Source organism: Heteronotia binoei, chromosome 12 (genome assembly GCF_032191835.1).
Source record: "Heteronotia binoei isolate CCM8104 ecotype False Entrance Well chromosome 12, APGP_CSIRO_Hbin_v1, whole genome shotgun sequence".
Lineage (NCBI taxonomy): Eukaryota > Metazoa > Chordata > Lepidosauria > Squamata > Gekkonidae > Heteronotia > Heteronotia binoei.
This window is the reverse complement of record NC_083234.1, coordinates 1,584,147-1,597,446: the sequence shown is the minus strand read 5'-3', so window position 1 is coordinate 1,597,446 and position 13,300 is coordinate 1,584,147. Positions and strand designations below refer to the sequence as shown.

General features: G+C 51.7%; 1 protein-coding gene across 2 annotated transcripts in view; it reads left to right on the top strand.

Annotated features, from left to right (window-relative positions):
• The window catches only part of DSCAML1 (DS cell adhesion molecule like 1), a 242,251-nt gene that overhangs the window by 23,546 nt on the left and 205,405 nt on the right, over positions 1 to 13,300 (top strand). For both annotated transcript variants that reach the window (XM_060250887.1, XM_060250888.1), the window contains exon 3: positions 180 to 326. In XM_060250887.1, coding sequence (XP_060106870.1) covers positions 180 to 326 — 147 coding nt within the window. The remainder of the gene's footprint in view (positions 1 to 179; positions 327 to 13,300) is intronic.

The following is a 13,300-nucleotide window of genomic DNA, read 5'->3' as shown; positions in this document are numbered from 1 at the left end:
CAATCTAAGAGGTTCATCTAGGGGCAACGGCCTGTAGAAGTGTCCTGTGGCAGGGATGATGGTCTGGAGGGGGGAGGGATGGGGGCAGGTGAATGTAGGGGGTGGAATGTTATCTGCAGTTCTGTCTCCTGGTTGCCATTCCATCCCCCGCCCACTTCCCCGTCTCTCTTCTTTCTCAGTTTTCAGGGAACCTTACACAGTTCGGGTGGAGGATCAAAGGTCAATGCGTGGAAACGTGGCTGTCTTCAAGTGCCTCATCCCTTCTTCGGTGCAAGAGTATGTCAGCGTCGTGTCCTGGGAGAAAGACACGGTTTCTATTGTCCCCGGTAAGCCTCGCCCCCCCGCCCCCTCTGTGGCCTTGAGCGTGGGGGGTGCCAAGGAGGCCTCGCCAGCTGCAGTTGAGTTGGTGCAGGCTCCTCTGTGGCCAGGCCCCAGTTCCAAGAAGCTTGTGGGGGGTGGGGTGGGGGGAGTCTTGTGTTGTGGCAGAGGGACGAAGGCTCTGGGGAGCTGGGCTCTGGCTCCGTGGCCCAGGAGGGAGCAAGAGTCTGTGCTCGTGTGGAAGGCTCAAGATGGTGTCAGGAGATGCTGGTGGAAGGGCTGTGCCTGCAGTGGAGTGACTCCGGAGTTGAACTTCTTGGGAAATCATAGAATAAAGTAATCTGAAATATACCATTTGAGACCTTGTCTTTCAAGGTCTTCCAGCCTAAGGAAGCGCTGGGCTTGTCCGCAGTCCGCATCACCCTCCCTCAAGCCCCCATTCTGCAGAGACCTCCAGGGTGTGGACTGGGCCAAAAGGGGAAGGGGTTGCCAAGAGAGCCCCATCCGCCCATCTGACCTTTCCAGTGTGTGCTGTGCAATATTAGAAAAACCAGGCTTTATAAATTGTCCATTGATTTTTGAGCAGTGTTTGCCTGGGGCAGTGTCTGCATCGGCCTGCTGGGTAATGTTCCTGAGCAGCTCTTGCGGCTGGAAGAGGCCATGAGGAGGCTGAGCTTCCTTTGGGGCACACAGCCCCCTGCAGGGGGGCAACAGCTGCCCTCCTGACCTCTCCAGGGATACCGGAGGACTACAAGCCACTGCAGAAGGGGAAGGAAGGGGCACTCTGCTTTCTGGAGAAGACAGCATGGGAGGTTTGCACCTTGACTTGAGCCAGAACATCCGTCCTTCCTTCTGACTCAGATTCTGGAAGGCCTGTTGTCATCAGAGGCACTGGTGGATGGCTGCTTCACAGCCTGATGTTGCTGCTGTCTCTTGGGACGTCCTGTTTTGAGCACAGTGACAGAAGTCGAGATGTGGGCCGTACAAGGAAGAGGCTGGCACATCCCCTCTGACCGACTTCTGGGTGCCCCTGTGTCAATGCCGCCTTTGTGTCTGTTCCGCAAGGACTGCTGACCTTCTTCAGCTGCTGTGACGGGGGGGGGGGGCGGGTTATGAGTCATTTGGAGTGGTCTCCTGCTTTCTCTGGCCAAAGCAATTTTGATAACATCGTCCCCTCCCTGCTAGAGTTATTTCTGAGCAGTTTGTGACCTTAGTGGGCTTCATTTCCCACTTACCTGGGGACTTGGCTATTTTGCTGGGGCTTTGGGAGAAGTTGGAGCTGTGTGGCTGGGTGTGATGTCCCTTTTAGAAGAAGAATTGTAGATTTAGACCCCACCCTTCTCTCTGAATCAGAGACTCAGAGTGGTTTACAATCTCCTTTATCTTCTTCCCCCACAACAGACAACCTGTGAGGTGGGTGGGGCTGAGACAGTAACTGCCCTTTTGAGGACAACTCCTACAATAGCTCTGGCTGACCCAAGGCCATTCCAGCAGGTGCAAGTGGAGGAGTGGGGAATCAAACCCGGTTCTCCCAGATAAGAGAGCTCTGGCTGACCCAAGGCCATTCCAGCAGGTGCAAGTGGAGGAGTGGGGAATCAAACCTGGTTCTCCCAGATAAGAGAGCTCTGGCTGACTCAAGGCCATTCCAGCAGGTGCAAGTGGAGGAGTGGGGAATCAAACCTGATTCTCCCAGATAAGAGTCCGCACACCTACCCACTGCACCAAACTGGCACATTCCTGGGCTTGCTGCGTCTGTGCCAGTCTGGAGCAAGAAATCAGCAGACTTCCTCATGCTTGGTCCCGACCAGAAAGGTCATTCTATTGCCTCTGTGGGCCAATTGTTGCCTGAAGATACCATGGATGGTTCAGGACTCCAGTTTCCTCTTGCCAAAAGCCTATGTGGTTTTGAAAGTGTCTTGTGCCCACTGGTGGTTTACCTTGCCTAGAAATGCCACAGTTCATGGTGTCAGTGTTTGGTATACTGGTTAAGTGCTTGGACTCTTATCTGGGAGAACCAGGTTTGATTCCTCACTCCTCCACTGGCAGCTGCTGGAATGGCCTTGGGTCAGCCATAGCTCTCGTAGGAGTTGTCCTTCAAAGGGCAGCTTCTGTGAATGCTCTCTCAGCCCCACCTACCTCACAGTGTATATGTTGTGAGGGGGGGAGGTAAAGGAGATTGTAAGCTGCTTGGAAACTCTGAGGTTGAGAGTGAAGGGTGGGGTATAAATTCAATATCATCTTCATCATCATCATCTCCTTCTTCTTCTTCTTCTTCTTCCCTGTTTCCACTCCTGGCCTACTCTAGAAAAAGATGGAATTGCCAGTTCCTTTTGGTCACCTGTGACCTCTGGGATGTGACCTGAGTACAGGAATGGCCGCCTGCTGAGTTCTGGGCAGCTCTGCCCGGTCTAATGTGAGTCCTGGTGCCAAGCTGGGGCTTTCGTTGGTGTCTCATTTGCCTCATTTGTCTGGGGGAGCTGTGGAGGAGGTGGCCTCTGTCTTCATGCAGAAGGGGTCTGCAGCCCGGTTGCCTGGGGGGTGCCAGGTTCTACATGAAGGCCGCCTTGTTCTGGTCCTGTTCAGGGCGACCATGGGATGGTACCAGGTTGTTGTGGGCCCAGCACATGTTGAGTCTGTTTTTTGTTTGGGGTTCTGAATGCAGATCATTGCCTGTTGAAGCCTTAGCAGGGGTGTCAAACTCATTTGTTATGAGGGCCGGAATTCGCATCAAGGAGACCTTGCTGGGCTGGGCCAGGTGTGGTGGCAGAGATATAAGCTTTATAAAGGACACAGACAAATTCAATGTATATATATATATATATAAAAACTAAAAATAAAACATGCTTAAAACATTAGCACTCATTGCTTTCTTAGTATCTCTTCCATGCAATCCAGGGAACTAGGCAAAGGAAGCTCTGACTCCTTCCTTCCTTCCCCAGGAGGCCAGGAGGGGGAGGAGCCTCAGTCAATAGAAGGGAGAGAGGCTTGGCTCAGTAGCTCTGCTGTGTGATTGAGAGAGCCTGGCAAAGCAAGCTCTCCCTCCCCCCTTCCTCTCCAAGGGAGGAGCCTCGGCCAATGGAGAAAATAGAGGTTTTGCTCTGTAGCTCTGCTGTGTGATTGAGCAAGCCTGGCAAAGCAAGCTGTGATGCAGATGGAAGCAAGAGAGAGGGAGAAGGAAGCAGATGACAGCCAGTTGCTCGGGGGCCTGATAGGAGCCCTCCGGGGGCCTGATTCGGCCCCCAGGTCACATGTTTGGCACCCCTGCCTTAGGAAGTGGTACTGGCCTCTTCCCCCCTGCCAGAGTAATTGGAGCAATCAAGAGGGTTGTCCCCTCATCTATTAAGCCTCTTTCCCATGGCTCCCTGCATGAATTACGGTGGCTTCAATGATCTGGGAGGTGGCTGAAGTGTTGCTGGCCGACGACTTGTGCTGTGTTGGATCAAACTCTTCATAGGGCCCACTGGGATTATTGGTCATGAAAGCCCCCCAGTAAATTCCATGGGGATTGAGGATTTGAAGTTAGGTTGCCACAGTCCTAATGCAATTTCTAAGCCCTTGGCTAAGGGCTCTGAGAGAGGCTGTGTGGCCTAATCCCCAACTCCACATTCATGTCAGTTATGGGTGCCCCCCCTCCAGGAGCCTTTGGCCAACATAAAACCAAAGGCCTGCCAGAGGTATTTGTAAAGTAGCAGGACTGTTCTCCTCAGGATGGGAGAGGCATATTTCTCAGTTCCCATCAAAGGTGGTCAAAGGAAATCTTGATAGATGTGTTTTGTACCTCTTGAGTACCACAGAAATGCATTCATCAAAAGACTTTTTGAAAATCCCGAGTTCCTCACGCCTTCTTGCCCCCGAAGCTGGACCCAGGGTTGCAAGAGAAAGAATCATCAAAGCCAGTGAACAATTCCAGGAGAGTACAAAAGCCAACCCAGGAAGGCCCGTTTGGTGACCTCTCAGAGAGCAATGAAGGCAAGGGCAAACCACCCCGTAAAAAGTCTCCCATGAAAACATCGTGATGCGACGTGGGAAAGGACTGGTGCTTGCACAGGGGACCTTTCCTTTTCCCAGAGCATCCGGGTCGATCTGAACACCCACCGCTCTCTGTGGGGGAGGACTGGGCACACTGGTTGCTGTTGCACAGCTGCCCCCTGCAGGAGCCCTGGCCTTGTGGCCCCTGTGGCTCAGGGGTGGGTGGGAGGGCACAGCTGCAAAACAGGGGGTGCAATCCCAGAAGGCCACTGCAGGAGGCAAAGCCAGGGACGGGAGGTCATGCAGAGCTGCACGGAAACTCCTCAACATTTCAGGCAGAAGCTCTGGCTAACGGGATGCCTGTTTAAAGAGACATATGGGGAAGACATTTTCTTGCATACGTACTGCTTACCTTCAGCCGCACAGTGAAGATCCTCCATGGGTTGTGGTGGCAGCTGCTGCTGCTGCTGCGAGTAACTTTTAAAAAACCTGCACATTCCGCCAGATGTCCCTGGACAGTCAGAAGGCAGCCCTGCTGGGCAAAGGCCCTCTCTGGCCCCACCTACTTCCTAGAAACACCAGGAGGGGCACCAGGAAAAGTGCAAGAGGGCACCACACAGGGGTCTTCCCGCCTTCCCTCTCAATTCCCTTCATTGTTTCCCAAATTACTAAATCAGGCAAATGGGGGGCTGCCACTTTACTTGAGAAGGAGAGAAAGTGTTTAGGGTCAAACTGGGTGGGTGCCCCCTCCAACAAGAAATGCTGCTGCAGGCCCCACCAAACAATCCTGGCTTCTAGTCTGGATCTTGCTGGGGTGATAAAGTTATTTGCTGGCAGGAGCTGCAGCAAGAGGGACCCTAAAACGGGAGTTTGTGCAGAGCGGCAGCTGCAGCCGCCATCCCTCCTGACTCCGCTGGCAGCAGGACCCAGCCGTGTTTCCCAGGGCCGTAGCCAGGACTTCATGTTTGGTGGGGCCTGCAGCAGCACTGTTTGTTGGGGGGGGCAGGGGGTCACCCGGTTTAGCTCTGAACACTTTCTCTCCTTCTCAAGTACAGTGACAGCCCCCCATTTGTCTAATTTAACAAACCTTCCAGGGGGATCTGGCCGCAAGTGGGCTTCTCTCCCCCCTCCCTTCCCGATCTGAAGCCCCTCCAGCAGCAATGCTGCCGTTGCTTGTAGCAGCGGCGAGTGGCGGTGAGCAAAGGGAGCAGTGGAGGGGCCAGGCAGATGGAGGGGGATTTGAATGGAGTGGCCCGGCCTGCCCTGGCCCCCAATGGAGCTACAGGCCTGAAGCTTACTCACATGTACGTATGCAGAACATTGCAGCCTAGGCTAGAAGCCTGTGCACACTTATTCAACCTTGGTTTGGCTTCCCTCTGAGTAAATGCATAAGACTGACTTGCAGATTGTCTGAATGCACAAATGTTTTGCAGCCGTGGACAATTGTCACTTGGTCTTGGTTTGCATTTAGCACTGATGGTGCTGCTGCCAGCGGTCTAACTAGTTCCCCAGGGAATGCCTGATTGCCCTGAGAGAACCACACTGATTTGTTGGGTGAGCCTCCAAGGACCACCAAAGTGCTTCTCATCAGAATAACGAACACCACATTCTGCCCCTGCCTGCTTCTGTGCTGCCCATAGGCTTCCCAATCCCCAGGTCCCAGAGGGGGATCCCCCGGTTTTACAGGCTTCCCCCCTCCCCCAGCCAGCTGGCCGGCGGGGGAAGCCCCGCCCCCAGAGCCATCATGCACCTCCATGAACAATTCCAATAGGGAATGATGGGGAATTGATCCGCGGGTATCGGGGGCTCTGGGGGGGCTGTTTTTTGAGATAGAGGCACCAAATTTTCAGTATAGCATCTAGTGCCTCTCCCCAAAATACCTCCCTAGTTTCAAAAAGATTGGACCAGAGGGTCCAATTCTATGAGCTCCAAAAGAAGGTGCCCCTATCCTTCATTATTTCCTATGGAAGGAAGGCATTTAAAAATTTGTGCAGTCCCTTTAAATGTGATGGCCAGAACTCCCTTGAAGTTCAATTATGCTTGTCACACCCTTGCTCTCGGCTCCGCCCCCAATGTCTCCTGGCTCCACCCCCAAAGACTCCTGGCTCCACCCCTAAAGTCCCCAGATATTTCTTAAATTGGACTTGGCAACCCTAGCTGCCCAACATAGGAGTTTGTCTTAAATCTGAGATCAAAATTGCTGCTAGTTTCTTACTGAAAAGTTTTCGAAATGTTGTGGCCAGAAGTTTCAGTGATACTGAATTGCATTCTGTTTTCTGAAAATATTTTTTTCTGTTCTGTTACATATAGAATGATCATCTGTTTGTTCAAGGAAATAAATGAATGACCAATTTCTCATTAGGCTTGTTCTGGTCTAGGAGCCCTTTTCCCCCTGGTGCTTCTCTCCCATTTTGCACAAGCTGCCGTGGCTGCCACTTGCCCTGCCTCCTTCCCACGACAAGCAGAAACTGGTTTTCAGAGGATCTTGCTTGCCATGGGAAAGAGGCGGGGCAAGTCACAGCCCTGCGGCAGCTTGCGTGACATCAGGCAGAAGCGCCAGGCGAACAAGAGCTCCCAGACTGGAACAAGCCTAGCGAGTAATCGGTCAATGCTTCTAATTTTAAATGCTGTAGTTTTTCTTTCTATAGGACAAGCTTCTGTTGTTATCGTTTAACTGTTTCCCTCCTGTCTTTAGTCCAAGTAGAAATCAGGGCTTTGTGTGCTGTTCTGCCCTCCTCTGTCTTATCCCCAGAGCAGCCCTGGGAGTCAGGTGAGGCGGAGAGGGGCAGTTGTATACAGAATGAGTCCAAAAGGAAATGGAAACGAAGAGAATCAAATGGCTTCCCTGTGCTAATGCTGTGGTCTGAGAAGTCTATGCCATATTGTGGGGGTGGGATCACAGACAGGGCTGGCTGGCCACCAACCCCTGAGGCAGACTGTGGAGCATGCTGTGAAAATCTCTCTCTCTCTTTGTCTGCAGTGGGCCGTGGCAGAGCTCTTCCAGGCATACCTGAATTTCCCCTTCTGCCCTTGACCATCTCTTCCTCCTTTCAGGCCTGGTTATGGGGCGAAGGAAACGTGGGTAGTCTGGGTGGATGGATGATCTTTGTGGCCCCTCCTGCCCCCTACTCCTTGTGACTGTGGGCACCTTTGGGCTTCTAGGTGCAAGCAAACACAAAACGCCCACTCCAGGAGGCGGAGCCAGCCACAAAATGTCAGGGAGTGAGATTATGAATAACTCTAATAGTACATTCAAAAGCCCTGTGGCACAGAGTGGTAAAGCTGCAGTCCTGCAATCGGAGCCCTCTGCTCACGACCTGAGTTCGATCCCCGGTGGAAGCTGGGTTTTCAGGTAGCCGGCTCCAGATTGACTCAGCCTTCTATCCTTCCGAGGTGGGTAAAATGAGTCTCCAGCTTGCTTGGGGGAAAGTGTAGATGACTGGGGAAGGCAAGGGCAAACCACCCCGTAAAAAGTCTGCCGTGAAAACGTTGTGAAAGCAACGTCTTCCCAGAGTCGAAAACGACTGGTGCTTGCACAAGGGACTACCTTTACCTTTTTAATAGTGAATTCAACATTTCCAGCAGAAACTGTTTAACAGGATGCCTTTAAAAATAAGCATAATGTTGAAGTATTTTTTTGTTGCCACATGCACACCGCTTCCCTGTCCTCACGCAGGGGAGGTCCTTGCGCTGCTGGGATGGCAACTCCTGCGGAAGCCACATTTTAAAAACTCTGCCTGGCCAATCAGAAGACTCTGCTTTCTGGAGGCCCCTTCTGGCAGGTGTCAGAAAGATGTGGGCAACACCATGGTACCAGTGGGCATCAGTTGGTGACCCCTGATCTCAAGTCAAGTATGGGCAAGATGACGTGTCCCTATTTTTCCTTCTCGAATTGTCCCCAGCTTTTGACAAGGATTTGGTGGGTGTGGCTTCTGCAAAGGAGAGCTGCCCGTGGAAGGGGTTGGACTCCCCCTGGGCAGCACCTTCCATCAGCTCCAGCTCCGGCTGGGCTCACTCTGCCTGTTTCTCCCAAAGGATGATTTGGTCCCAGGGATCCAGGCACCCATGACCATAACGTATGGGGCTTCCTTCCAGGAGCTCTCCTGGTCACAAGGGACCTGTCTCTGGGCACCATTCAAGGTGCTGGTTGCTCCTTGTCGGGGCCAAGCAGGCTGGGGTTGGGGGTGCCCGAAGTCCTGGCCAGCTCATCTCTGACTCCCAGTCCCACCTATGGAGGTGGCTCAGCTGGCAACTCAAGCAGAGGCCAAGACATCTCTGATGCTATTGCTCTCATCTGTGTGCAGCACAGAAGAGGATACTGGAGAGGTGGCATATATGTTTCATCAATAAACTGATTAGATGACAGGGCTGTGGAATCATCCAGATGGGATCCATTCTGTGGAGTTCCTGGGTGCTTAATCCTGTGTTCTTTGGTGCCAAATGGAATCATTGATCTCTTTGGGGTTGGGCGCTACAAGTGGTGGAGCATCTGTTTTGTGTGCAGGAAGTTGCAGGCTCCATCTCTGCTATCTCCAGATGCTGAGCGATGTCAGGGAGCTGCACCTGGGAAGAGGTAGGGCTGACCTTGAGAGACCAGCGGTCTGTTTCGTAAAGGACAGATTTGTGTACATAATGGCGTCTGTGGCACTTGAAAGAGAAATAAATGTTCTTTGCCATGATATGTCTGTCATGAGCTGAAGCTCCGTTTCTCAGATGCACAGACTGGACTCTGGCTCATGAGCACGCATCCCAGAGAAGTGCGCAAGACGGTCATTTTGGCTGTAGCAGACAAACAGGTTTCTGGGATGTATCGATATGCTGTTGACCCTGGCAATGTATTCTACTCACAAAGCCTCTAAAAGCTGCTGTTTTGTCCTGAACCAGAATTTGGATGTGGTGGCCATACAGGCGAAGGGGGGAAATCTTAGAGTAACTCCAGAAAAGGTGGTGGGAAACCGGATGCTCGGGAAGGGAAGGGAAGGGATGGATGAGCTGAAACAATCATTGGCTACCATTCCGCTTCCTGGTGCTGCTGAGTCCTAGGTGCTGGTTCTTACCTTTACATCTCTTCTTGTGCAGGGCCCACAGTAGCTGAAGGGCAGTTACTCTCATTGCACAGGAGCTAGATTTGAGTCTAGCTCAAATAAACATTATGCTTATTTTTAACATTTGAGAGTCCCCAGCTTGCTGGGGGTAAAGTGTAGATGACTGGGGAAGGCAATGGCAAACCACCCACAAAAAAGCCTGCCAAGAAAACATCATGATGTGACATCACCCCATGGGCCAGTAAGGACTTGGTGCTTGTACAGGGGACTACCTTGACCTTTTTAACACCTCAGAGAGCAACAAGATTGTCAAAGGATAGGTTTATGAGAGTCAACACTTCTTTCTATCATCAGATCCTTTTGTCAAAAGCGTCTACCCTGAGACTCTTGCCAGTCTCCTAAGGTGCTCTTGGGCTGCGGTCGCACCACAGGCTTGGCACGGTCTGGCTGTGCCTTTGATTACACTGTTGTTATTTTGCACTGGGAAGTTTTGATCAGGCATCCCACCCTGAACCGGCTTCACCACACCCTTGCCCATTGGTCGAGAGTTCAGATTGTTGCAGCATCCTCTCTCTCTCTCTTTTGGTCATGTGCATAAGTGAGCTTCTGAAGCTCCAGCTCCTTTTGCACAGCTCTAGAAGCCCCCTGCCAAGTGCTCTGGCCCCTCTCAGCCACCTTCTCTTCACCCGTGGAATACATGGGGGGGGGGTAAAGTGCAGATTTACATGAGAATAGTCCTATTGACTGTAGTACATTTATCCTTGTGTCAATCATAGAATGCTCTCAAACAACAACTCTGACACAGAAACGGGAGAGAAGTTTTTTGGGGGCAGGGGATTTGTCATCCATAAACCGCACCCCCCCCCCCCCCCAGTCCTCCTGATTCAGAATGACTACTTGGCTGTGCTGACTGACAATGCCAGGGCAATGATGGGTTTATGTGCCCTGATCCAAAAGGGAAAAAAGGTGGAAATGGAAGGGAAGGTTCAGACTTCCCAAATGGTTCAACTTTACAAGAGGGGAGTTCAGAGAGCCGGAAATGTGGGGTGAAAGCACTGGCGTCCATAAAGACCAGACTGTCCCCGCTGTCTGCTCTGAAGACAGGGCAGGTGCCTCTCCCACATTTTATTACCTAGGGCAGTCATGGCCAACAGTAGTTCTCCAGATGTTTTTTGCCTACAACTCCCATCAGCCCCAGCCAGCATGACCAATGGCTGGGGCTGATGGGAGTTGTAGGCAAAAAACATATGGAGAGCTACCGTTGGCCACCCCTGACCTAGGGTCATGAACCTAAGAACATAAGAGAAGCTATGTTGGATCAGGCCAGTGGCCCATCCAGTCCAACACTCTGTGTCACACAGTGGCCAAAAAACCAGGGGCCATCAGGAGGCCCATCAGTGGGGCCAGAACACTGGAAGCCCTCCCACTGTGCCCCCCAGCACCCAGAATACGATTTGTTCTTGAGTCCATTGCTCTGATCGCAGCGGGTATTATATGTCATCCTGTGCTGAGGTATCCAAGCAGAGTCGGAGGTCTGGGTTACTAGAGAGAGGGTCTAATTGATTTTTTAAAGTTCTGCCTGCATGGGTGCCATTGCTATTGAGATCCAATGCCGACGTGGGGATCCAGGGGTCTGCCTTACAGTGGCTCTCCTCTTTCCTCCAAGGTCGGGGACAAAGGGTGGCGATTGGGGAAATGCTGTCTCAGAGACACCCACTTATTTGTGGGGTGCCCCAGGGAGCAGTTCTTTCCCCAATGTTGTTTAATATCTACATGCGCCTCCTTGCCCAGATGGTCAGGAGGCATGGGCTTGGTTGCCATCAGTATGCAGATGACACCCAGCTGTATCTATTGATGGGTGGCCAGTCTGCCTGAGCCCCAGAGAATTTGGACCTGGCGCTGCAAGCCGTGGTATCATGGCTCAGGCTGAGTCGGCTAAAGCTGAATCCAATGAAGAAGGAGGTTCTCTATCTAAGTCACAGCGACCTGGGAAGGGTGATTCCTCTACCAGCCTTTGATGGGGCGCCATTGACGCCAGCATCGAGGATTAAGAGCTTGGGAGTGCTCCTGGAGTCCTCCTTAACTATGGAGGTCCAAGTAGCAGCCACTGCCAGAGCTGCTTTTTTTCACCTTGGGCGAACATGGCAGTTGGTCCCCTACCTTGAGCGCAGTGACTTAGCAATGGTGATCCACACCTCGGTCACCTCAAGAATCGATTACTGTAATGCTCTCTACATGGGGCTGCCCTTGACTCAGATTCGGAGGCTGCAGCTGGTGCAGAATGCTGCAGCCAGGCTATGAATTGGGCTTCCCTGGCAGGAGCACATTCAGCCTGTGCTGAGAGCACCACACTGGCTGCCTGTTATGTACCAAATCCGTTTCAAGGTCCTGGTATTAACCATCAAATCCCTATATGGCCTAGGACCTACCTGTCTGCTGGACCGCCTTGCCCCACATGTTCCCCAGAGAGCACTGCGATCAAGCTCTCAAAATCCTCTGGCTGCCCCTGGGCTAAAGGAGGCTAGGCTGAACTCCACCAGAGCAAGAGCCTTCTCGGTTGCGGCCCCAATACTTTGGAACACTCTCCCAGAAGCCATCAGGGCTCTGCAGGATTTATCACAGTTCCGCAGGGCTTGCAAGACTGAACAGTTTCAGATGGCATATGACATCTAATGGGAGAGGGCTGCCACCACATCAGGATCCACACCACTTTTATTACTAACTGCCCAGGATCTGTGCATGGGAGAAAAAAAAATATGACATGATCCGCCTGAAGTAGCACCATTGTCCTTTATCTGATTGTTTTATTGTTTTAATATTGTTTTTGTTTACTGTCTGTTTTATGTTGTTAGCTGCCTTGAGTCTGTATGAAATGGGCAGGATATAAATATAATGTAAATAAAATAAAAAATAAACAATCCACTATGTTGGCTTTGAGACGGGCAATGGAATTATGAAATTCCTGGCTGAAAAGGACATAACCTTCTGCCTGTATTGCTGGTCCATTGTCCGCCATCTTGGTGGGGTTGCCACCGTTGCAGGTAAAGTCTGCAGTTTTCTCTGGCTAGAAAGAAGGTAGCCACTGACTGGGCTGTCATCGTTGGTTTCATCCTTGTCGGGTTAGTTTTGCCCATTATTAAATGGGAAATGTAGGCGATCTGGAGGAGTTAGAGCGATGTAAGAGGGGGGAGATCAGGAGCTACTCTTTCAGGCGACTGCTATGAACCACATCACCCCACCCTCCCTCTATGGGGCAGAAGGGGATGGCGGTGACTGGGGCATGGAAGGCAGATGTGCTCTTTAAATCTGCCCAGGTACTGCAGCCATGTCGGGTCAAACTGCTTATGTGATCGCAGCCCTGGGCTCAACTCTTGCTCTTCTGCTCCAGACCCACATGTGGCTCATGGCCATTCCTTTGGCTCCGATGGCACAGTGCAGAGCATCCAGTTGGGATCTGTGTGGAGCTGCAGCTTCTGTTGTCTGAGGCCACCTGCCAGGAAGACTGGGCGGGGCTCCGCTATCCCATGTGCTGCAAAGACACCGAGGCCTGTTTCTGTCAAAGGGGTTTCACTCTCGGCCTCTTTCTTTCTCTCTTTGGTCAGGCCAGGCTCTGCTGAAGGTTCTCCCCCTTCATTTAGGACAATGCCGGACACTGTTTTTGTGCAAACTTATTTTTTTTAGCTAGGTTAGGATGTGTTTTCATGTGAGGTAGTCCACCTATTGGGGGGTTCATGTGAGGTAGTCCACGTATTGGGGGGTTCTATTATTCTTTCTATTTTTATTTTAATGGTTTGGAAGCTGCCTTGAATTTGTAGAAAGCCAGGACAAAAAGGTCTAATAATCAGTATATCAGTACAGTACATTTAAAAACTTCCTCCTTGGAGGTTTTTAAGCAGAGGCTAAATGGCCATCTGACAGAAATGAGGATCCTGTGAATTTAGGGGGAGGGGTTTGTGAGTTTCCTGCCT